General features: G+C 37.7%; 1 protein-coding gene across 1 annotated transcript in view; it reads left to right on the top strand.

Annotated features, from left to right (window-relative positions):
- The window catches only part of ANKRD31 (ankyrin repeat domain 31), a 186213-nt gene that overhangs the window by 49683 nt on the left and 110970 nt on the right, over nucleotides 1-25560 (top strand). The window contains exons 12-14 of the mRNA XM_056821110.1: nucleotides 19435-19515; nucleotides 21315-22866; nucleotides 23546-23617. Coding sequence (XP_056677088.1) covers nucleotides 19435-19515; nucleotides 21315-22866; nucleotides 23546-23617 — 1705 coding nt within the window. The remainder of the gene's footprint in view (nucleotides 1-19434; nucleotides 19516-21314; nucleotides 22867-23545; nucleotides 23618-25560) is intronic.

The following is a 25560-nucleotide window of genomic DNA, read 5'->3' as shown; positions in this document are numbered from 1 at the left end:
CAAATACTGTCTCACTTGATTCTCATAACAACCCCATAAAGTATATATCCCCATTTTATCATTGAGGAAACCGAGGAAGAAGTTTAGTGACTTACCCAAGGTACCACAGCTAGCAAGTATTTGAAGCCATATTTGAACTCAGGTTTTCCTGACTCCAGGGCTAGTGTTATGCCAGGAATTGTGTCCTTTTGGTCTTGAATGACCACTACTTGATAGTGCTCTGCTGGTCTTGTGGTCACTGTTGGCTACTAGACATGAGGTTGTGCGGGTTCTCTCCACTTCCAGTTTCCGACTTCAGTGGGAATCTTTAAAATGCTACCTCTTTCCCCTTAGAGAAGGAGTATAATTCTGCCATCTCTCTTTTAGCTTAAAACCAGAAGCTTAAGCTATAACTCTGTTTAAAGACAGTCTTTATTCAGGTCTGCCCTGAATAATGAAGCAAACCCAGAAAGAGAAAATTGAAAGGAGTTTATTATAGCCCCCAACACAAAAGTGAGTTGAATGTAGCCAGGCAATTAAATTCAAACTGCCCAGTGCTTTTATAGAAAACTTTTCATAATAATAGCAAGACAGTCTTGATAGGGTGAAGTTTCCAGAAGGGAATGGGCCATTGTGCCCCCAGCTCCTCGCCACTGCAGCAGCATCATGGGGAAATGAGATTAGAGGAAAGGGACATAAAATTACAGTGCATGTGGTTCCATAGGACAAGGGGATGGGATCAAAGTCTTTTCTTCTCTGCTTTCCTTCCTTCCTTCCTTCCTTCCTTCCTTCCTTCCTTCCTTCCTTCCTTCCTTCCTTCCTTCCTTCCTTCCTTCCTTCCTTCCTTCCTTCCTTCCTTCCTTCCTTCCTTCCTTGAGTATTGTATTCCTACAAGTATTTCAATGGTAAACTTTTATTGTTCCTTAGCCCTGATAATATTAATTTCCTATGAAAGAAAAAGAAGGGGACATGGTTAGATATCAAAACTGTTCCTTCATGGACTTATGAGAAAGAATGCTATCCATATTGAGAGAAAGAACTATGGGAGTAGAAACACAAAAGAAAAACTTATGACTTGATCACTTGTTTATATTGGGCATATGATTTGGGGTTTTGGCTTTAAAAAATGCTCTATGGTAAAAATAAATAATGTGGAAATAGGTATCAAATGATAACATTGGTACAAACCAGTGGAATTGCTTGATGGCTCTGGGAGGAAAAAGGGAAGAAGGGAGGAAAAGAAAATGAATCATGTAATAGTTTAAAAATAAAATAAAAAATTTTAAATTAAAAAAAACTGTCCCTTCATGAATACAGACTGATCTGACATGAGCCTCAACAGGGGAAGATTCCATTAGTTCTGTTTGATTCAAGGAAGAAGTCATATTTAACAGCTAATCCTGTAACAAAGTTCCACATTTATTCATAGGGTATAAAAGGCAGGCACAGAATTTACCAGGTGGGAAAATTCCCTATTCAGAAAGGAAATAGGCTAATGGGAAAAATGGGCCAAGATGGTCCTACTTTTCCTTATGCCAGGTCATTCCTTCAACTTTCCCATACACAGACATTCACCTGTAGCAATCCTCAACCTGCACTTCCTTCAGGCAATACACAGCATTCCCCTTGAATGATGTATTATTGGCTTAATATCTATTCAAAAGTCATACCTGAAATCAAACTTAGAACAATATCAAATTTCAGTTGCATGAGAGTTTATCTCAAATAGCAAAATTACACTAATCACAGCTTAAGTTAGATTATCACTTTTTTATTGTTGTAAGAATAGTTAACAATGAGCACATATAAGGACCTCTTATTTATGCCTCATTTATAAGAATAATTATATTCTAGAGTTTTTCACACATAACAGGGACTACATGATAGTTGACTCTATAGCCCAGAAAAATGTTTATTATAGCATGCTTCCAATTTGTACTGCCTATTAAATCCTGAAGCAAAATGAAGTCTTTGAATCTAAGGTCTCTTGTTACCATGTTGACTCAAAGATGCAACTTCAATACATACTACTTATTAACAGGCATAATTTCATAATATTTATAAGTGAAAACTAAGTAATATGTCAGAAAAAAAAACTTACTCAAGTAAGTCCCCTTGGAATTTGGGGGCAAATATTTGTGATGGAAGGGAGAATCTCAGGTTTTCACTCAACCAATTCATTATTTTAAAATTTCATAGCATTTAGCAACTTCTTTCATAGAACTGATAAGATTTATGGCATTTTCCAAGAAGAAGGTTCCAAGGAACTGTAGGCAAGTTTACACTTACCTTTACAAAAAAGGTCTCTTTTGGGGGGTAGTTTTCTCACAGAATCATTCTTTTTCTTCCTTTAAAAAATTTTATTTCCTCATTTTAATTTAATATTCAGTTCTAAATTCTCTCCTAAAGTCTTCCTTTTTTACTTAATATTTTATTTTTTTACTCAATTACATGTAAAAACAATTTTTAAGTCATTAAAAAAAACTGAGTTACAAATTCTCTCCCTCCCTTCTCTTGCCCATCCCTGAGATGGCAAACAATTTGATATTGGTTATACAAGTGCAGTCATGCAAAACATATTTCCACATTAGTCATATTATGAAAGAAAATACAGAGAAATATAAAGAAAAAACAAACAAGAAAAATAAAATGTAAAAGTATGCTTTGATATTCAGACTCCATCAGTTCTTTTTCTGGAGGTAGGAGAACATTTTTCATCATAAATCTTCAGAATTATCTTGGATCATTGTATTACTGAGATTAGCTAAGTCATTCATAGTTGATCATTGTACATTATTGCTTACTGTGTACAATGTTCTTCCAGTTCTTCTCATTTCATCAGTTCATGTAAGCCTTTCCAGGTTTTTCTGAAATCCCCTGCTCATCATTTCTTATAAGCACAACAGTATTCCATCACAATCATATACAATCATTTGTCAGTTATTCCCCAATTGATAAATATCCCCATAATTTCCCATTCTTTGCTAGCACAAAACGAGTTATCATATATATTTTTGTACATTATAGGTCCTTTTCCTTTTTTTTTTTTAATCTCTTTGGGAATCAGACCTAGTTGTGGTATTGCTGAGTTAAAGGATATGCATAGCCTTTTGGGGGCAGTTCCAAATTGCTTTCCAGAATGGTTAAAACAGTTTACAACTCCACCAACAGTGCTTTAATGTCTCAATTTTCCCACATTCCCTTCAATATTTATCATTTTCTGTTTCTGTCATCTTAGCAAATCTGATGGTTGTAGCGTGGAACCTCAGTGTTGTTTTAATTTGTATTTCTGTAATCGTGACTTAGAGTATTTTTTCATAACTAGAGACAGCTCCAATTACTTAATCTTAAAACTGCCTTTTCATATCCTTAGACTATTTTTATCATTTGAAGAATAACTTGCATTCTTGTAAATTTGATTCATTTTCTATATATTTCAAAAATTAGACCTGTATCAGAGATACTTGCTATAAAAAAATTTCCCCAGTTTTCTGCTTTCTTCTATTCTTGGTTACATTGGTGTGTGTGTGTGTGTGTGTGTGTGTGTGTGTGTGTGTGTGTGTGTGTGTGTGTAAAACCCATTTTATTTAATATAATCAAAATTATCCATTCATATCTCATAATCCTATCTCCTGTTTGGTCTTAAATTCTTCCTTATCCCTACATCTGACAAGCAAACTATTCCATGCTGCTCTAATTTGCTTATGTCTAAATCATGTAACCATTTTGACCTTATCTTGGTATTGGGTGTGAAATGTTGGTCTATACCTATTTTGTATCATAATGTTTTCCAATTTTCCCAGCAGTTTTATCATATAATGAGTTCTTTTCCCAAAAGCTTGGATATTTGGCTTTATCACACAGCAGATTATTATGGTAATTTACTACTAAATATTATATATGTAATATGTTTTACTGATCTGTCACTTTATTTCTTAGCAAGGACAAGATTATTTTGATGATCACTTCTTTATAAAACAGTTTGAGACCTGGTGCAGTTTAGCCCTGTTTTTTTCTTGTTTCTTCCTGTTTTTTCCCCCATTAATTTCTTTGATATGCTTAAAAAATTTTTTCTTTGATATTCTTGATAATTTGTTCTTCTAGATAAATTTTGCTATTATTTTTTGGTTCTATAAAATATTATTTTGGTGGCATTATATGGCATTGAATAAGTAAATTAACTTGGGTAGAATTGTTATTTTTATCATATTGGCTTGGTCTACCCATGAACAATGAATATTTTTCCAATTTTTTAGATCTGACTTTGTGTGAAAAGTATTATATGATTGTATTCATATAATTCCTGGGTTTGTCTTGGCAGAAAAATCCTCAGGTATTTTATATTGTCTATAATTATTTTAAATGGAATTTATCTGTCTCTCTCACTGCTGGATTCTTTTGGTAATATATAGAAATGCTTTTGTTATATGAAGAAGTTATGTTTTATTCATTCTGAGAGTGATGGCTTTTTAAATTAGAGAACCATGGAGAAGCCCTTTTAAAATTCCAAATATGTAATTACAGCTTTTCTACTTTATACATTGTACCAAAAAAACTAACCAGTGTGTGTGTCTATGTCACTTTTCCACTCCCTCCTCCTCTAAGGAACCATGGTTTGGCAGTGTGGCTTTCAGAAGATGCTGTCTCTCCTGAGTTAAAAAAAAAAAGTTTGTTTGTTTAGCATCAAAATCTGGGGAGAGGGCACAAAGCCAGCCTCATTACCCATTTTGGTTCTTCTTTTTTTATTAGTCTTTTTTTCTACATAGCCTAGAAAACATGTTTTTTTTTTCTTTTACACAGGAGGACAATTCTCACTCTATTGGCAGATTTACCAGTGACTTCTTCCTTTGAACTAATTGTCTTTTACCATACTAATGCCTGAACTGTATATTAAAGAGTTAGTTAGGCTTCATGGTATTTATGGGAATTTCATTGCTTTCATGAAGATGATCAATAAGAAATTTAATTAAAATTTCCCTAACCAGTAGTTTAGATTCATAGTTTATGAATGTTTTGTGATCTGTTTATCTAATCTAGGCATCTTTTCTCACTTTTTTTTTATTGTCACCAAACTAACCAGTAGCAGAAATTAGAGGAAAAATTATTAACATTCTCATATTCAGGGATAGGTACTTTTTTTTATTTTTTTTTATTTTTTTATAGTATTTTATTTGATCATTTCCATGCATTTTTCATTAAAGACAAAAATCATTTTCTTTTCCTCCCTCCCACCCCCCGTGGCCGACATGTGATTCCACTGGTGGGATAGGTACTTTAAAACAGAAGTTCTTGACTTTTTTTTTGTATTATCTACCCCTTTTGGCAGAATGGCAAAGTCTATGAACCTCTCTCTACAAGTTGGTTTCTATATTCACAATCAAAGGAAATTAAGTTAAAGGATAGTGAAAATGAAGACATAATTTTCTCCCATCCAGTACATGAAATGAACCCTCTCAAATCTGTCTGTGAATCCCAAAGGTCCTGAAATATGTCCAGAAACCTACAAAAGATCTTATTTCATCAGTATGGATATTCCCTCTACCAAAACATTCCAACACTCCTATACTTTGGAGTATTTGTTAGTCAAATCAAGCCAAGGAGCATTTATTAAGTATTTATTATGTTCCAAGCACTTTTTAAAGTACTGGAAATACAAATACAAGCAGAAAGATAATTCTTGCTCTCAAGGAGCTTACATTCTAGTGGATGAAGAGAAAGCTGAAAGAGAGAGGGGTAGGTGAGATGGTAAATCATCATATGAGAGAGCATCCAGACAATCAGGATTTCAACCTGGAAAGGAGTGAAGTCATGGCAGACCTGGACTTAGTCCTTAAAAATGGAGGATGAGGAAGAACCAGTTAGAGGAAAAGGCTTCAAGCATGAAGAGTAAGTTCTTTCAGTGTGAGAAGTCCATGAGAGATCTTCATGAGTTGCTATGGCAAAAACAATAACAAAAACCATCTAGTGGCCAAAATTCTGGTTGGGTGTATGGGGTATTTGGAGAGGACTAACTCCTCTGGTGTGAGGGCCCACCATGCCCTTTTCAGGGCTACTCATTCACCTTAGGTTGACCTGTGACCCAGTTCTCACTTATGGCTCTAAGAAACTATAGCATGAACAGCAGCCACACCATCTCCTCAGACAAGCTAAACCAGGCTGAGGATAACTGACAGGTCTCAAATCCATTGGTAATTTGGATGGGGGGTGGGAGGGAAGTGTCTAAACATGTGAAGACTTCCTTTGATGGAATGGATGGATGAGAGCAATTTGTTCGAACAGCCATGAAGGCAACTGAAGCTGGTTATGGAGCACTTAAGAGCTTGGTCATACAATGAAGATGCCAAGTTCATCCACTGCATCTGGAGTCATCACTCACCATCTTTACTTTTGTCCTATAATTGGACTTTGATGACTGGAAGAGAAGAGTGAGGCTGACAACTTTGTCAACTCTGTCTCACTTAAATTCAATTTACATAACCTGTAATGCCATTGATCTTCAAAACTAAGGACAAACAACCATGCTGGTGATAAGACATTTTTCTTTGAGACTGGGTCTCTCTAACTATCCAAGGCTATAAATACGATGGACCTGATCCCCATGTTGATTCACATGGGGGTTTTGACTGGCTTTTTCAACCTTCTTAAGCAAACTAAATGATTCTCTAGAGGATTACCATATTGATGCTGGGCTCAGTGTACATAGCCTTAGTCCTTTTGGTGGTCAGAACTCTCCCACTCTGAAGATCCATCAACCTCATTCTTCCCATAGGTAGATTCTAATCTTGTGCCACAATGCAGAACAGAGACTTTCTAAGTAAAACTAGTTTGAGTATCAAATAACAGACCTATAACTAGACTCATACTCACAACCTTTCCAATTTTTTAAGACCTGACAGAATTTGGGTTTTTCTAATACAGCTTTTGAGAACTCCCTGTCATTTCTATTTCATGATAACACACTTGAGTATTTTAGTAGTGTGATTAATATATAAAAGCAAAAAAAAAAGATGATAAAGTCGTTTCTCCTTATTGTTATCCCAGGGAGCACTGATCAAGCTATTTTTTTTTTCTTGCTTAACAAGGACATTAGATTTTTAAAATATGTGAGCCTTGCTATAAGTACATTCAGCATATGAAAATTTGAACTTCTAAAAGATAAATTAAGATGGGTCCTATTATTAACTTTACTACAAACTTATTTATTCAAATTTTTTTTTCAAAAATAGGATACACTGAAGAATTCCTTTATATAACAAGCTTGCTTATTATATTTAAGGTATGATATGAACAACATGCAATTTTACCATTTGTTATCATTAGATGTACCTATATAAAAATGTACTTAATTCAAAATTTCACATATTTTCTGGCTAATTTTAGCTTTGCACATTGTCTTATATTTCTGGTTAGTGCTTTGTAAAGAAGTCTTTTCATTTCATTATCCCAAGATTATATTTAACCACTAATGAAGCTGTAGATTAGAGACTGTGGGAACCTTGATTGTAAATGCTGATTTTAATCTCAAATATATTTACATAATGTCATTGAATCCTGCTGATTTTATTCTTGTTTTTACATAGTTCATTATTTTGGGGTTTCCAAAGGCGAGGCTAGTCTGATTTTTGAAACACTGGATACATGTCAAAGTATGGCTTCTAATTGAGTCACATGGCTATCACCTGAGTTCAGGCCCTTATCACCTCTTGTCTAGAATATTACAACAGCCTCCTAATGGATCTCCCTCGCTAAACTCTCTCCCCTGTATGGTTTATCCATCATACTACTGCCAAAGGGTTTCCCTTAAGTGCAGATCTCATCATGTTGCTCTCTCCTCAATCGATTCTAAGGGCTTTTCATTGCCTTTAGAATCAAATATCAACTCCTCTGTTTAACTTTTAAAGTCCTTTATGACCTTTCTCCAACCCATTTTTCCAACCTCATTCCAACTTCATTACTTCCTGTCCCACATTCTGCAAACTAGCCAAACTGACCTTATCCCTATCCCTCAAACACAGTCTTTTATCTCCCATCTCCTTCCCTTTGCATTTAGCTGATTGCTATACCTGGAATGTGGTATAGGTAGCACAGTAGACAGAATGTCTGGCCTGGAGTTAGGAAGACCTGAGTTCAAATCTGATCTCAGACACTTCTGTCTGAACTGTGTGACCCAGGACAAATCAGCTAACCCTGTTTGCCTCAGTTTCTTCATATGTCAAATAAACTATAGAAGGAAATGGCAAACCACTCCAGTATCTTTGACAAGAATACCCCCAAAAGAGATCACAAGGAGGTGGCCATTACTGAAAAACAAATAAACAACAAGAACAACATGCTTGGAATACATTCCTTCCTCATCTCAATCTCATAGAATCTTTCTTCCATCAAGATGTAGCTCAAGGTGGGGTAGGTAGGTGGCTCAATGGATAGAAAGCAGGCCTGAAAATGGGAGATCTAGGATTCAGATATGGTCTCAGACACTTTCTGACCATGTCTGACCATACTATTTCTAGTCTTATAGGGCTGCCTAGAGGACCAAGAGACAGTGTGTGCCTAAGGCCACACCATCAGGACAGGTCAAAGGGGTTATTTGCACCCAGATCTTCTTGGCTCAGATGTCAGCTCTCTATTCTCTATGGCATATGGCTTCTCTACTCTTATTACTAAAAGTTTTTACCTCCTTGATGACACATTTAGAGAATCACAGAAAAGGGATCAGGGTACTTGAGTTTGAATCCCAGCTCTACTACCTAGTATGCAATTTCTGTGACCTTGGGCAATAACACTTAATCTTGAGGAGCCTCAGTTTCCCCATCTATTAAATCAGGGCATGGCTCGAGATGAGCTCTTGGGTCCCATCTACCTCAAAACTTATACATAACTAAATTATTTCTGACAGTTCCTTCCAGAAGTATAATTCTATGGCTCCTCTGTTCAATATTTTAAAGTTCATTTCTTTAAAAGCCTCTGACAGTAGGGCCAACTGGGTGTCTCAGTGGATTGAGAGTCAGACTTAGAGATAGGAGTTTCTGGGTTCAAATCTGGCCTCAGATACTTCCTAGCTGTGTGACCCTGAGCAAGTCACTTAACCCCCATTGCCTAGCCCTTAATTCTCTTCTGTGTTGGAACCAATACTTAGTATTAATTCTAGGAGGGAAGTTAAGGGTTAAAAAAAAAAGACATCTCAAGAACCACATCCTACATGAAACATTTCCTGATCCCCCTTCTTCCTTAACTGCATTGTATTTAACTACTTTGTTTTTATTTATACTTATTTTTTTATATTTATTCTTCATATACTTCATGTGCAAATGTATTTGTTATCTCTCCCATTAGAAGGTTAAACTCTTTTGAGTAGAAATCATTTTATTCATTGAATTTGTATGCCTAGCACCTAGCATAGTGCTTGGTACTCAGTAAATCCTTCCTAAATGCTTGTTAGCAAATTGATCTATTGATTGACTCTTTTTCTTTACAGATCAAAAGAACAGAAATGAACAGTTACTCCCAGAAGATATGCAGCCACACCAGGTAAATCTGTATTTAGGAATAAACCTTTTTTTTACTGATATACTTGCTGGTTGTTTTGTGGTTTGCCTCAAGGAAAAAGGACAATTCTCCCAATGCATTCTTCAAAAATAGAGTTCATTCACTCACACAATAGACACCCATGCATATTTATAATGTCACATTAGTCCTGTGTGCATTGGAGCATTTTGTGCTACTAGTTTTGGAAATGGTTGAACAAATGAAGCAGGAGAGGTCATCTTTCTTACTGTCTCCTTGATGATCTAAGAATAGGTCACTTCTAGTTTACTTTGGTTTGAGGTTAGCGAGTTATCTATCCAATGATAGTAGTCTCTTAGAGATTGCCACCAGAACTTGGGGTTGTGGGTTATAAGGATTCTCAGAAGTACCTCTGGCCTTCTTTTGGCAGGCTCTTTTTTTAAAAAATGGATTCTTTTTATTCTTTATGTCATATTCATTCTGTATTATGTTGTCATCACCATATACACACATATTGAACTTTCTCTTAAAAAAAAAGAAATCAGGTCAGTAAAACTGACTGATAGAATTATGATGTTTGATAGACATCTTCATTTATACTCTCCTTTAGAGTAGGTATCAGATGCTTCAGAACCTTGCCTTCTTCCCACTCCTTCTGTATCCTTCTTCTCTAATCCTTTTCTCTTCTTCTCATCTTTCAAAACCAAAGTGGTGAGTAGAAGGAAGGATTCATGTGTGTGTGTGTGTGTGTGTGTGTGTGTGTGTGTGTGTGTGTGTGTGTGTGTGGTGATTTGTCTTCTTTGCTGGAAATGGAATTCCCAGATTTTTCTTCCTGAGAATGTAAATATGTTGTCTGAAATAGGAATAGAAAATTTAAAACCCTTTGTAGATAACGTCCTATCCACGTTTAAGACAGAAAGTTGAGGGAACTCAAATATGAATTCTTGACAATCTTGTTAACTCTCATGAGGCTCTTCCTACTCACATCCTTTACAAGTACAAGTCTTTCATCACTCACAAAGCAGCAAGAATCTCTGGATCAAGCCTGGGCTTTCAGGAATAAAGGCTGTTAGGAACTCTATAGCAGCAACTGTGGAGTTCCTGGATGAGTGAAGAAATCCCAAAACTGAGCATTTGTGGTTGATAACCCTTTCACATAATGATACTGTGGGATATTTATTATGTCTCCATAGACATTTCAGGGTTTATTATAAACTACTCCAGAGAATCTGGTATATTTGTTACTTGATTTACTTTAGGAAGAAATTGCATGGTGGTTAAGGGGAGGGGGGAAGTGGTCCAGGTGGGAATAAGATTGCATTTAGCAAGATAGTGTCTAAGGACTTCATGCTTGTAGAACTGATTCTCATTTTCAGTTTCAAAATTATGTTGAATTTAGGAGCCAAGATGGTGGCTTAGTAGAAGCAAAAGCTAAAACTGCTCTGACAGTCCTTCCAAACCAATTCATAAAAAGTGTCTCAAAATGAAAGGAGTCAAAAACCAACAGTAAGATGGAATGACAGGGCTCTCCTGCTGAACAAACTTGAAAGGTAGGCAGAGAGAGTTGATTTTCATGGAATAAGGGGGAACTGGAAGCAAAACTGTACACAGAAGAGTTCTGGCCACTTACTGCACCAGATTCCTGAGCTGGACATAAGTTAAATTCAGGATCTCTGGACATGGACTACTCTAACAAAAGAGCACCCAGGGCCACCCCTTGATGTCTCAGACCCTGACACCAAACCACAGTAAGTCCTGGAAGTTCATAGTGCTAGGTCCTTTGAAGCCTATACTATTCCAGTGAAGACCTAGCCCCAGGGAAAATACAAGCCAACAGAGAAACAGCACCAGCAAGCAGTTTTCAGAACTCCCATTCCACAGGCACAAAAAAGGGGCTGGGAAAATAAATAAATAGCAGAAGAAATATTTAACCCTTGAAAATTTCTGTGAGATCCAAGCAACTAGATGCAAAACTTAAAAAAACAAACAAACCAGGAATTGGTCTCAAGCTCTGAAAGAAATAAAAAAGGAATAAAAAATCAAATAAGACAGGTTGAAGAAAAATGGGGAAAAAATGAAAGTAATACAAAAAGAAAATAATAGCTTAAAAGGCAAAATTGGTAGACTGGAAAAAGAGACACAAAAATCCAATGAAAAAAAGTTAAAAAAAATAGAATTGGCATACTGGAAAAAGAGGCAAAAAATCAAATGAAGAGAAGAATGCCATGAAAATTAGAAGACCAAATGGAAAAGGAGGATCAAAAGGTCATGGAAGAAATTCAATCTTTAAAAATTGGAATCGGGCAAATAAAAGCTAATGACTTCATGAGACATCAAGAAACAATAAAATCAAATCAAAAGAATGAAAAAATGGAAGAAAATATGAAATAATCTCATTTAAAAAAACTGACATGGAAAATAGATCCAAGAGAGATAGTTTAAAAATTATTGAACTACCTGAAAGTTATGACCCCCCCCAAAAGACTAGACACTATATTACAAGAAATTATCCAAGAAAACTGTCCTGATATTCTTGAGCAAGAGGGTAAAATAGAAATTGAAAGATTCCACACATCACCTCCTGCAATAAATCCCCAAATGACAATTCCCAGGAATGTTCAAGAATGCCAAGTTCAAGAGCTCTCAGGCCAAGGAGAAAATAATGCAAGCAACCAGAAACAAACAATTCAAATATCATGTAGCCTCAATCCAGATTACACAGGACCTGGCAGCTTCCACATTGAAGGACCATAAGACTTGGAATATTTTATTCCAGAAGGCCAGGGAATTGGGAATTTACAAGAATTACTAAGAATCACCTACCCCTCAAAACTGACTATATTCTTTCAGGGGAAAGTATGGTCATTTAATAGAAGATTTTCAAGTATTCCTTAAGAAACAAAAAATCTGATTCCAAATACAAAAATACAAGTGAAGTATAAATAGGTAAATAAGAAATAGGAAAAAATTTAAGGGTTTCAGTAAGTTCAAATTGTTTATATTCCTATCTGGAAAGATGATATCTATAACTCTTAAAAATTATTATCATTACCATAGTGTTTAGGTGAAGTATATTATAGACAGAGGTTGTGGTAGTAATCAGCTTAGAATAATATGTAAAAAACAACAGCTAGGACTGAAAAAGAGAATTGTACTAAGAGAAATGGGAAGAGAGAAATAAAATGGGATAAATTATATCACATAAAGAAGTATGGAAACTGGTGGAAACTATTACAGTGGAGAGGAGGATGAGAGTGGTGACAGTTAAGGCTTGAAATTTACTCTCATTGGAATTGGTTCAGAGAGGGAAACTCAGCCAGATTCACTGGGATATAGAATCCTATCTTACTCTATAGAGACATGAAGAAGGGAGAAGGCGAGGCATGACTAAAAGCAAAACATTTGTGTGGAGGGAAAGCATGAAAAGAGAAAGGGCAGGATTTAAAGAGGAAAACAAGATAGAGGGTAATACACAGATGGTAATCATAATTGTGTATGTAAATGGGATACATTCACTCATAAAACAGAAGTGGATATATGTTGTTTACCAGAAACCATATGTTGTTTACAAGAAACACATTTGAGGTAGGTAGATACACCCAGAGTAAAGGTAAGATGCTGGAACAGAATCTATTGGGCTTCAGTTGAAATTAAAAAAAAAAAAAGCAGAAGTAGCAAACATGATCTCAGACAAAGCTAAAGCAAAAATAGATCTTATAACAGAGATAAGGAAGGTAATTACATCTTGATAAAAGGCAGTACAGACTAAGAAGAAATATCAGTTCTTAACATATATACAGCAAATGGTATGGCAGCCAGATTTTTTTAAGGAGAAACTAAAGGAAGAAATAGATAGTAAAACCATATCATGGGGGGACCTCAACCTTCCCTTATCAGAACTAGATAAATCTCATAAAAAATAAATAAGAAATAAATAAGCGTCGACATCGCTCATCTTCAAAGATGGAGGCGGCATGGTGAATGTGGGTTCTCCAGCTGCTTCTGTCAGAGGTAGCGAGTTCTAGTTGCTTTGGTGTAATGCCAGCCCACTTCAAGTTTGACTTTAGCTGATCCTTGAATCTTTTCTTTGGTCGGCCTTGTTTCCTGAGTCCAGCTGACAGCTCACCATAGAATACCTGTCTTGGTACTCGCTGTGGGTCCATGCGGATGACGTGTCCAGACCATCGTAGCTGGGCTTTGAGGACCAGGACTTCGATGCTGGTGGAGTTGGCTCTGTCGAGGACTTCCTGATTGGTGATTCGGTCCTGCCATCGGATCCTCATGATTGACCAGATTGAGCATTGGTGGAATTGCTCCAGCTGTTTCATGTGCTTCTGGTACAGTGTCCATGTCTCGCAACCGTACAGGAGCGAGCTGAGGACCACTGCATTATACACTTTGAGCTTCGTCGCAGTGCTTGCACCTCTGTGTTGGAGGACTTTGCAGCGCAGCCGCCCGAATGCCTGGCTGGCCTTTTGGATCCTGGCATTAATCTCGCGGTCTAGGGACCCGTCGTTGGCGATGGTGCTGCCCAGGTGCTTGAAAGTGTTGACATTAGAAAGCTGCGTGCGGTGCCGTCGATTGTAATGCACGGCTGGTTCGTTGGCCTCCCTGGTGCAGGTTGGAACAGCACCTCTGTTTTGCTGAGGCTGATAGTCAGGCCAAACAGTTTTGTTGCGGTGGAGAACCTGTCCACAATGGTTTGGAGATGATTCTCTTGGTGGGCCATGAGAGCACAGTCATCTGCAAAGAGAGCTTCCAGGATGAGTCTCTGTTGTCTTTGTTTTTGCAGTCAGGCGGCGAAGGTCGAATAGTGAGCCATCCAGTCGGTATTTGATGTAGATGCCAAAATTGCCTTTGTAGTTGGTCTATAAAAGCTAGAGCAGAGAAAATTTGAGATGGAGTGAAAAAAATCTGAGAGATGTAGAGGAAAGTTGGGAGGGGGAAGCAGAGAGATTGAGAGGTGAGAGACAAAGATGGGAGAGGGGAAACACCGATTCTACTTCTTTGGAGGGAAGATTGCCCAGATCTCAGGTCCATTCAGGGAATCTTCTAGTCTAGCAGAGGAGGAGCTACATTGGCCTAGGAGTAAAGGGAATTTATGTGGTTCCAAAAATGTCAGGCAGTGGAGGCAATGGCAGAATAGTATGAATTCCTGGGCCAAGCCTATTGCTGAAGAAATGAGTAGTTAGTGAAGTGGCAGTGCCTGAGGATGGCTAGGGAAATCCCAAGGCTGAATGAGCTTCTTAGACATAGAAAGAGTTTCTAGGCCATGCCCAGTTTCTGAACCAAGACTTCTGAAGAAAAGCGAGAAGAGTAAATGGACAATGCTAAGTTATTAGTGTGGTGTGTGTGTGTGTGTGTGTGTGTGTGTGTGTGTGTGTGTGTGTGGCAGTCAAGAACTGGAGGTAAGAAGTAACAAAAGAGATAGCCATCAAGGTAGTTAGGTGGTATAGTGTGTAAGATTACTGGATTTGGCCTAAGGAAGACCTGAGTTCAAATTTTGCCTTAAACACTTATTAGCCAGATAATCTTAGGCAAGTCATAGACTTCTCGGTTTTCTCATGGGGATAATTATATCACCTACTCCCCGGGGTTGTTGGGAAGATCAAGTGAATTAATATAAGCAAAGTGCTTTGCAAACCTTAAAGTGGTCATGCTAGCTATTGTTATGATGATTATTCTTACTAATATTATTATTATATGGAAGAATAATTCTACACTTTGTCCTTCTGTAGATTATATGAACTAAACAGGTTCTGGCAGGAAGGGAGTTTGAACCTATTATTCCCACTGCTCCTGTCTCTTTTGAGGGGGATGGAAGGTAGGAGGAGAGTTCAACCACAGGATAATACATCTAGAGCAGCAGTTCTCAAACTGTGACCTGGAAACCATTGAGGCTCCCCAAGACACTTGATGAATGAAGTCAAAACTTTTTTCCTAACATTACTAAAAGGTTTTAATTCCTAATGTGGGAAATATTAATAGATTCAATTCACAAAAACAAATCAGTGTGCAGTCTTTAAAAATTTTTGAGTGTATAATTAAAATAAAGATCAAAATATTTGAGACTTCATGGTCTAGAGGAATAGGCCCTAGGAGGAGCCAGAGATTAACAGAGAATGAACAAGAGTTGTTTTTAACTTTTTATGGGTTTAGATATGAGTCCTTTGGATTTTGTATTTTCTGTTATTTTAAATAGAAGCTATCTTATATGTATTATTAGCCTGAATAATTACATGGGAATTGATGGATATTCTACCTTTTCTGTGGAAAATCAGCAATATTTCATGTTCCTACAAGAGACTTACATGGGCTCTACATTATCCCCCAGATACTTTACCCATAGAGAGGTCCTAGGTGAAGGCAAAACAAACAAAATTCTGATATTCTGGGGGGGGGGGATCCTAGATGGATGCATGAAGCAAAGGAAATGATTTGTAATATGCTTTCCCCACCCCCACCTTGAGTTTGAAACTGATCTATATAAATCTAGAACTTCAATTCTTGATCATCAGTTCCTATTTTAAGGATTGTGATGTAAAAATGACCTCAGATTCTTGAAAACTATGCCATTAGAGTATAAGGTCTCACAAGTTCTGCCATGGTAAAAAGACTCCAAGTAATCCTGACAACAGACATATGTCTACTGTCCACAAGGATAAGCCTAATTGCAGAGAGGCTAGCCAACTGTCATGAATTCATGAAACCCATGCAACAAACAAAAAATTGATCCTCAGTTCTGTGCATTCTTCTGTTTCCCCTTCTGCAGTGAAAGTGGCAAGAGTGGTAAGGGTATGAAGAACAAATCAAGTTTTAGACTGTGTATTAGTGTCAATTTAATAATTTGTATTCAATTTAACCCTTTGTTCTCTAAATGAATGAATGAAAGAATGGAACCAGGTCAATTTGGACAGTCTTGCCAGAAGATTTGAGGAAGTTGCAGCTAAATGGAAGGATGTCTCAAGAGTTTTCCTTAGAAAGAAGCATATTAAGGAATTGCCAGATTTAGTTTTACTATGTGCTCCAAAGCAAAAAGACAGATAATGTCATGTGTTACTTCATTGTCATCTTGAAATGCTATTGATGAGTACTGGCAAAAAGAATATCATGATGAAAGTTGCAACTTCAGTTTAAGAGATTGCTCTTCAGTCTGTAGTTTCACTTGCCGCAAATAGCAGTAGGGCTTTGGGTTAGGGAGGGAAGGAAGAAGGAAGGGGACACAGTAAATGATGTGACTCAGTGGCCATAGCAGAAAAGTACTACTGTGCAAGTAGGAGAGAATGGCTCCCATGCCATGGGAGCCTCTCTTGGCTAGGGGGCCACCACTGAGTCCACTTGTCTTACTCTATAAGTAATGAGTTTGCAGTGGTGGGAAGAGTGCTGGACTTGGAGTTAGGAAATTTTTGTTTAATCTTTCAGTGGTATTTGATTCTTTGTGACCCCATGATCCATAGCATGCCAAAGCTGAACATGGGGTTTTCTTGGCAAAGAGTGAAATGGTTTGGCATTTCCTTCTCCTGTGAATTAAGACAAACAAGTTAAGTGGCTTGCTGAGGGTCACATGGCTAGTAAGTATGGGAAGTAATATTTGAATTCATGTCTTCCTGATTCCAGGCCCACTGCTCTATTCTCTGAGCCTCCTAGTTGCCTCTTACTATTTCATTTTTGCAGAGTAAAAAAGACCTTCCTCGGATTAAGCATAAGTTTACTTTTATGTGACTTCACTTCTTTACTCTTCCTCTTTTTTTTCTGGGGTCAAGCAGAATAGATCCAATCCTTCTACGAAATGATAATCTGTCAAATATTTGAAGACATCTATCACGTCTCCTATCCTCCAAGTGTTCTCTTCTCTAGTTTGAAAAGACTGGAGAAGACATCCAGGAAATGTCTGATTAGGAAACAGATGGGCTGACCATTTAGCAAGTGTGCAGATGGACAGCCAGAGCACAGCACTGGTATCAGCATATTGTTAAAAGACTTATTATAAGAACTTTCATGTCTTTCACCTAGGATGGCTAGTTGGTATAGTGGATGGAATGCCTAACCTAGGATTAGGAAGAATTAAATTGAAATCAAGCCTCAGACATTTACTAGTGTGACCCTAGGCAAGTCACTTAACCCAGTTTATCTGAGTTTCCTCATCTGAAAAATGAGCTAGAGAAGAAAATGGCAAAACACTCCAGTATCTTTGCCAACATATTGGGTTATGAAGAGTTGGACATAACTGAAATGACAACAACCTTCATGTTATGTAAACCTCTTAAGGAGAAGATGTATAAGGACACAGATATGAAATGCACGAAAACAAAAGTATGGATAGATTCTGATTTGAAGGGAGGCCCATTATCAGTGAGGTATGATATTTATACATAATTCCTAAAGCCATATTGGAGTTGTTTTATATTTGTGTGGTAGAGATTTGATTCTCAAACTACTTGAATGTAAACAGAAAAATGATTAAATGCAAACAGAAAAAAAAAAGCCTGAGAGAGGACTTAAAGTTGGTTTTAGTGCACTGTCTAAAGTAGGATCTGAAGCTGGATAGAATCTCTAGTCCAATTGCTTCATTTTACAGATGAGGAAATTAAGTGGCCTGCTTAAGATCACACTGGTAATGCAATTCTGAGCCAGGATTCAAACTCAAGACTAATGACAGCAATTTAGCATTCTAACCATACTGTTCCCTACTGTTTTACAAAAATTCATGTATCTTTCTTTGCAACTAACTTACCGTAAGGAAGATCTTAGGCAGAACTGTGTAAATAAATGCTTTGCAAGTTTTCTGAGGAAAAATATATATATATATACACAAGACACTTAAGTATAACCTACATTATTAAAATTTTACCCATCATTTAAAAAAATTATATATTTGTTTCCTACATTAAAATTCCCAGGTATCTCCTTCCCTCTCTCTCTCTCTCTCTCTCTCTCTCTCTCTCTCTCTCTCTCTCTCTCTCTCTCTCTCTCTCTCTCTCTCTCTCTCTCTCTCTCTCTCTCTCTCTCTCTCTCTCCCCCCTCTCCCTGAACTACAGAAGGCATCATTTGACAAAAAGATATATGTAGGGTGCAACTAGGTGGTTCAGTGAAGTGAGAGCTAGCCCTAGTATCAAATATGGCCTCAAACATTTCCCAGCTTTGTGATCCTGGGCAAGTCATTTAACTCCCATTGCCTAGCCCTTATCACTCTTCTGCCTTGGAACCAATACACAGTATTGATTCTAAGGTGGAAGGCAAGGGTTAAAAAAAGATATATGTACATATAAAACTATATCTTGCTTATTTCTGTTTATCTGTTCTTTCTCTGGGAGTAGACATACACAGGTTATTCTTTAAACAATATTTCTTTTGCTGTATACAATGTACTCTCTTGGTTCTGCTTGTTTTACTCTTCATAATTTCATGTCTTTCCATTAAAAAAAAATTAACCTGCTTGTCATTTCCTTGAGCACAATAGTATTCCATCACAATCATATGTTACAACTTGCTTAGCTGTTCCCCAATTAATGGGCACCTTCTCAGTTTCCAATTCCTTGGCATCACTTTCTTAAGTCTAGACCAATGATGATGAACCCTATAAAGACAGAATGCTGGACCCTGCACCCCCAGACCAAGAACCATGCTTCCCCCCCTAGAGACTGAGTGCTTTGCTTTGCCCTCCACCCCTCTCTCCCAGGCCCCCCTTACCCCAGACAGGGGAGGAAGTGCTCCCATTGGTCTACTGAATAGAAGTGTGGGTGATAAGAGGCACATGTGGAAAGGGGGAAGAGATTGGCTCCAGCACTCTGCTCCCTTCCAGCTATGTGCCACTCTGAGCTATTCTCCTCTCAAACCTAGCTCCTCTCTGACCCCACCATGGGAATCACCTTCACCTCTGGGCGGTCGTAGGTCAAGCTAGAGTGAAAGACAGGAAGTGAGGTAGAGGACAGCTCAGGAGTTCTGGGGACTTCCTGTGTGGAGGAAAAAAAGGGGGTTGGAGCCTGGTGCTTGGAGTGGAGGAGCCCACAGATGTTTCTCCATTTTGGTCACGTGAGTGATAGGGACTGATCTCTTTTCTTTGCCTTGGCTATCCAAGGCCATGGGCCTTTGGCTCAGCCTAAGCAGAGTGGGTATTTAAGCCCTATTTCCTTCTCTCCTCTCTCTCTCTCTCCCTCCCTCTCTCTCTCTCTCTCTCTCTCTCCCTCTCTCTCTCTCTCTTTCTCTCTCTCTCTCTCTCTCTCTCTCTCTCTCTCTCTCTTTCTCTCTCTCTCTCTCCCCCCCCCTAATACTTTTCTTCCTCCTGTTTGTAATTAAAACACCATAAAAAGGTTGACCGCTGACTTGAGTTTTCATTTAGGAATTACATAGCTGAATTCCTTGGCGACCTTAAATTAATATATATCAGTCTTTTAAAGTAATTTCCATATCACACCACAGACTCAACAGGTTGCCATCTGCATGACACCCTCACACAGCATGTGAATCACCTCCCCCCAGCACCTTACCCCTGACAGGGGAGGGAGGAAATGCTCCCATTGGGCTGCTGAACAGAGGGACAGGCCAAGTGAGGAATGTCCTCAGGCACATGGCAAGGAGGAGGGGAACAGCTCTGCCCAGAATCCCTCTGGCTTTCTAGTAATAAACTCTGATAGGCAATTGCAGGCGTGCCTATAGAGAGGGCTCCGTGTGCCATATTTCATATCTGTGCCACAGTTTTCCATCAGTGGTCTAGATAATCAACAAAACAATAAAATCAAGCCCTAACTTATAGCATTTGCTTATACCCAAGGTATAAATGTTCACATTTAAAACTTAGCAATTGGCTCTCCCATGCAAACTGACTTTAGTCCATCCTTGATAGATGATGAGAAGAATTTGTATTAGATATTTGCTTTTATCTAAGATATACAACCCTTTAACATCATTAAGGAGACTGAGGGAAAGGACTATCAGAGAGAGTACCCTTTGTGTTTTATTTATTATTTCTAAGACTAGTCATGTGTCTAAGCTTGTCTTGTCACCATATGTAAGCTATTTTGCATGATTATAACTAAAAAATCAAAAAGAATTTATGGTTTAGGTGTGGTTTAGTAGTGACTTTCATCTGGACACTACAGGAATCATCCTTATTTTTGTCTTGCTCATTTCCATACTCAAAGGTGCTCAGATGTGCATAACATGTATGACTTATTGAGATTATTGTTAACTTCTCTCTTGCCTGAGAAAACTATGCAGATGCACAGGCAGTTCTAGAGTGTTTTTCTTTTTTATTTCCTCTTAAACCTCTTGGTCTCCTTCTCCCTTTTAAAAAACTGTTTCTTATGTCTCAATGCATTTCCATTTTCCCTTTTTCTGCTATTATCCCTAAGTAAAGATGCCTATGGAACAGGTAACTTATGTGATAGAGCTGAGGTAGCTAACCTAGGAGGATGACAAAAATCTTCCAAAGTCTTCTGCTTTGAAATGCATAGATCAAATAAAATATAGGTTGCGGTTTTCTTTTCTCATATGTTTAGTTTTATAAGACTACAGTATTAGGCTTAAGAAGAAGAGTTTTATTATGTTCAGTAACACCAACAATGCTAAAATTCTAGGGGAAAAGGAGCAAAAGACACATCAGAGAACAAAATAACAAACCACACCCTGAGCCCATTATGTTTTGCTTTTATTTCTCCTAATTGTACACTTTTCTGAAACATCAGGTTTGGTTTGGCCTAGCAGGCCCTGCGGTCAAATCAAGTTATAACAGTTTAATGGGGTAGTAGTTAAGCTATACCAACAATCCAGAATGAATTGAGCATACAATTGCTTCTGAAAAATGAAGTTAACTATATATTTTGTTTCTGTAGAAACAAGAATGCAGTTCCAGAAAGTGCACTCAGTATTTTAATAATGAGAACTCCAGAGAAATGAAAGAGAACAAGACAGAGGTTCCTGAAAAAAACAAAGGGAATTTATTGAAGAATAAAGGAGTTGTGAATGAAAATCACCAGAAAATATCGAAGAATAACAAATTAATCCCAACTAGGAATAAGCAATCAACTATTGATCAAATAAATGTCAAGGAACCCCCAAAGATACATATGCAGAATATCAGTGAGCCCAAGAACGTTGTACTTAAGGGAAAGAGAAAAACGAGTATAATTCCTAAAGGAACTGAGAAAAGTGGTAGAAAGAGCAATATTAAGATAGTACCACTAATACCTTCAAAAAGAATAATGAGATCTATTGCTCATCCTGAAACTTTTTGTGACCTTTCAGAAAAATCTAGTATGCTGACCAGCTCAGCAGCTCCAATGCTGAAAAATGATCTGTGTCATAATAGTGAAGATTTTTCAGTTTTCCAAGGAAGAGATGCTTGTGAAAATGACATAACTTCACCAATCCTACCAAGTCAGGAAGAACGTAGCCAGAACACAGGGTCAGCAGACTGTCAGAAAGAATGCAATTTCTTAGAGTCAGAAACTGTTGAGCCAGCTGAAGCCATTCCTCTGTCTGGGCTTCCCTCTTGTGAAGAGGCTGAGTTACCGTTGGTCCCTGAAGGAAATTATGGTGCTGCTTGTTGTGAGAAGTCTCTTCCTTGTGAGGCCAGTAGCTTTAATAATCCAAATCACAAAAGTGAGAATGTGACAGAGTGGGAAAAGTGTTTCCTTTCTTTTGTAGATAGAAACATTGACGGTGACAATAATGATAGCAGTGATGATGGTGGATGCATCTCTGAGGGAACTGCATTGCCTGAGAAGTTTATTTGTTTGGTAAATGATGAAAACCAGAATCCTTGTGAAATAGACTCAAAACATGAAGAAGAATCAAATTCTCAACACTATTTATCTTCTGAAACTCCGTCTTTGCTCCAGGAGAATGGTCTTCAAGCAGGTAGCACCATGACAATTACACAACAGCACATTGTTAACTTATCTGACTCAGATTGCACTGTTATTTCTGAACGATATGTTGTAAATGATGGCCAGAATATTAAAAGAACTACTTCTGATGTTGACCCTGGTCAGATTCCCTTAAATAGTACAAGGTCTTTGTCAATGCTTGACTTATCAGGACAAAGTGGAGTATCCACCAGTCTTCAAAATATTAATGCCACTGCACCAGTTTCTTTTGTTAATCAGATAGATGAAGAGAGAGTGACAAATGTGAGGGCAGAGGAGAGCTCACAAAGAACGTGCTCCGAGAAAACTCAAGAGAGCCATCAAAAGAGAACTGAGAGAACAGAGAAACAATCTCATGAAAAGGAAGCAACTAATGTGGAAAAAAAACAAATAGAACTTTCAGAGAGTGAGGTGGCTCCCAATGAAAATGTACAGTCTATTAAAAACATGAATGGGGATTTAAGTGGTACCTCACAGTCCAAGCAAGGGACAGAAAAGATGGTTCCTTCTCAATCAGGTAATATTTAAATTATTATTATCAGATAGCTTTTCTCAACCTAGAAATCTTCCAGTGAATTCCACACAGTATGTTCCCACCCTGACAAATGTAACATATAGCAGTGCTTGCCAAGTGCCTCTTATGGCTAATACCTAGTGTGTATAGTAAAGTATTTTACAAATATTATTCCATTTTATCTTCAGAGCAGTCCTGAGAGGAAGGTGCTATTGTTAGCCACATTTTATAGATGAGGAGAAAGAGACAACAGAAATTAATGACCTCTCCAGGGCCACAAAATTGCTAAATGTCTTAAGTCATATTTGAACTCAAGCCTTCCTGACTCCAGATCCTGCTCCCTCTTCACCACACCCCATAGTGGCTAAAAGCTGTTCCTTCCAATTACATTTTAATCTAGTTGGACTTTCCTTGGGAGTTTTGCCTAGATATTTGCTGCTCAAGGGCCTAATTTGACATCTCTGCCCTAGATTGTCATTGCCCTTAGTACATTTGCCAGAACTAAATCTAATACTCTGGATGTGGTCTAATGGGGCAAAAACACCATCACCTCCCTGCCCCTGGACTCTGTGCCTCTCTTAATGCATTCTAAGGTTACATTAGCTTTTTTTTTGACTGTCATATCCCACTGTTCGCTTAAGTTGAGCTCATAGGCCACTGAGTCTCTAATTTTTTTTTTCAGAAGCATGGCTATTTTGTACTCCTGCAACCTGTCCAACCACTCCTCAGTCTCCTTTGCTAGATCTTCATCCAGGTAATATCTGCCAACTAGGCATGCATATCCTTTATGGCTGTTCTGGAACCTTTTGTCATTCCCTCTCTCTGAGTGATGTGAGCAGCTCACTTGAATTCAACTATCTTCTCTATTAAGGATGTTTCCTAGATCTGTGTACGTAGTCCTAACCTCCCTCCTGACCTCCAGTCCCACATTTCCACCTCATTCTTGGATGTCTAAAATTGGATGTCCCATAGACATTTCAAACTCATTTCCAAAACATAACTCATTCTTTCCCACCAAAACCCTCCCCCACCCTGAACTGCCAAGGTATTGCATGGCTTTAAACCTTATTGTCATCCTCAACTCCTCACTCACAATCACTCACATCTAAGATGCTGGCAGATCTTGTCATTTTACCTTTACAAAAATCAGTCACATGCCCCACTTTTCTCCAGTCACAGGACCATCACCCTTACAGGCCCTCATCCCCTTTTGCCTGAATTACTGCAATAACTTTCTAATTTATCTTCCTTCCTTAAATCTCCCTACTCTGCTCATCTACCAAAATTGTTTTCCTAAAGTTCAAGTCACTACCCTTCTCAATAAACTTCCATGGCTCTCTTTTACTCCCAAGATCAAATATAAAATCCTCCATTTGCCATATAAAAGTACTTTACAATTTGTGCTATTTCTACCTTTCCAGTTTTCTTACACTTTGCTCTCTTACATGTAATTTACAATCTAACTACAACAAACTGATTGCTGTTTTTTGAATATGACACTCTATCTATGCCCAGAATGCTCTTTCTTCTAACCCCTGATTTCTTGCTTCCTTAATTTTCTGTAAGATTAAGCTCAGATTTCACCTTCTGCCAGAGGCCTTCCTGGTCCTCCAACCCATCCCAGTCTCTTCACTCTAAGATTATTTTTATCTGTGTGTGTATGTATGTGTGTATATATGTGTACATATGTGCATCTATATAAATATTGTATGGATATATGAATATATATATATGTACACACCCATACCCACATACCATCTATGACTTTCACAACACAGGGACCAAGCACAGATCTTTAAGGCACTCTATTAAAGATCTCCTTCCCTTTTTTGTGGGGGTGGGGTGTTTAACATCTTTTATTCCAGATACCTCAAATGGGATTATCATCACTTCCAATTTCTACACCAAGATACTGAAGGCATAAAACTTGTAAGCTACTTTGTGGCTGCCAAACAGTCAATTCACTAAACCAGGAACAAGAATTCAAAGTATTAAATAGCCTTCAAATTTCTAGAGATTACTCTCTTACTAGGAAATGAAATAAATGGACACTTTCTCTCCCTTCTTCCTTTCTTGATATCTCTTCCACATCAAAATTAAACTACTATACAGAATATTCTTTGGGTTTTGCCATTCAAGTAGTTCAGAATTCATTATCTAGTCTGTATCAATTTATCTTGTCCATAAGAAACACACTAAATTTTAATATATGCTTTCCTAAGGGTAAGGTAAGCCATCTATATTTCCCTGATCTACTAGTTTCTTTGTTCTATCAAAAAGGAAAATGAGGTTTGCTTGGCATGATCTATACTTAATGACATGTTATGGGTTCTTGGTGATCACTTCCTTTTCTAGGTGTTCACTAATCATCCTTTATTTAATATGTCCTATAATTTTTCCAGGAATTGAATTTAAAATCACTGGGCCATATTTGTCAGGCTCTATAATTATTTTTGAAAATCAGGAAAATGTTTCTCTTTTTCTAGTCTTACGGTTTTTCCATTTTTCCATAGCCTTTCATAGGTCATTGAGTATTAATGGCTCAGAAATCACATCTCAGTTCTTTCAGTCCCCTAGGGTATATTTCAGCTGGGCTAGATGATTTTAACTCATCTAGATCAGCTAGGGGATCTCTTACTATCTTATTATGTAGCTTGAGTGTCAATTCCTCATTAGGCATTTTTTATTCTGTTACTT

Source organism: Monodelphis domestica, chromosome 3, assembly GCF_027887165.1.
Source record: "Monodelphis domestica isolate mMonDom1 chromosome 3, mMonDom1.pri, whole genome shotgun sequence".
In the NCBI taxonomy this organism is placed as follows: domain Eukaryota; kingdom Metazoa; phylum Chordata; class Mammalia; order Didelphimorphia; family Didelphidae; genus Monodelphis; species Monodelphis domestica.
Note: the sequence above shows the minus strand (reverse complement) of the source record. Positions and strands in the feature narration are given on the sequence as shown.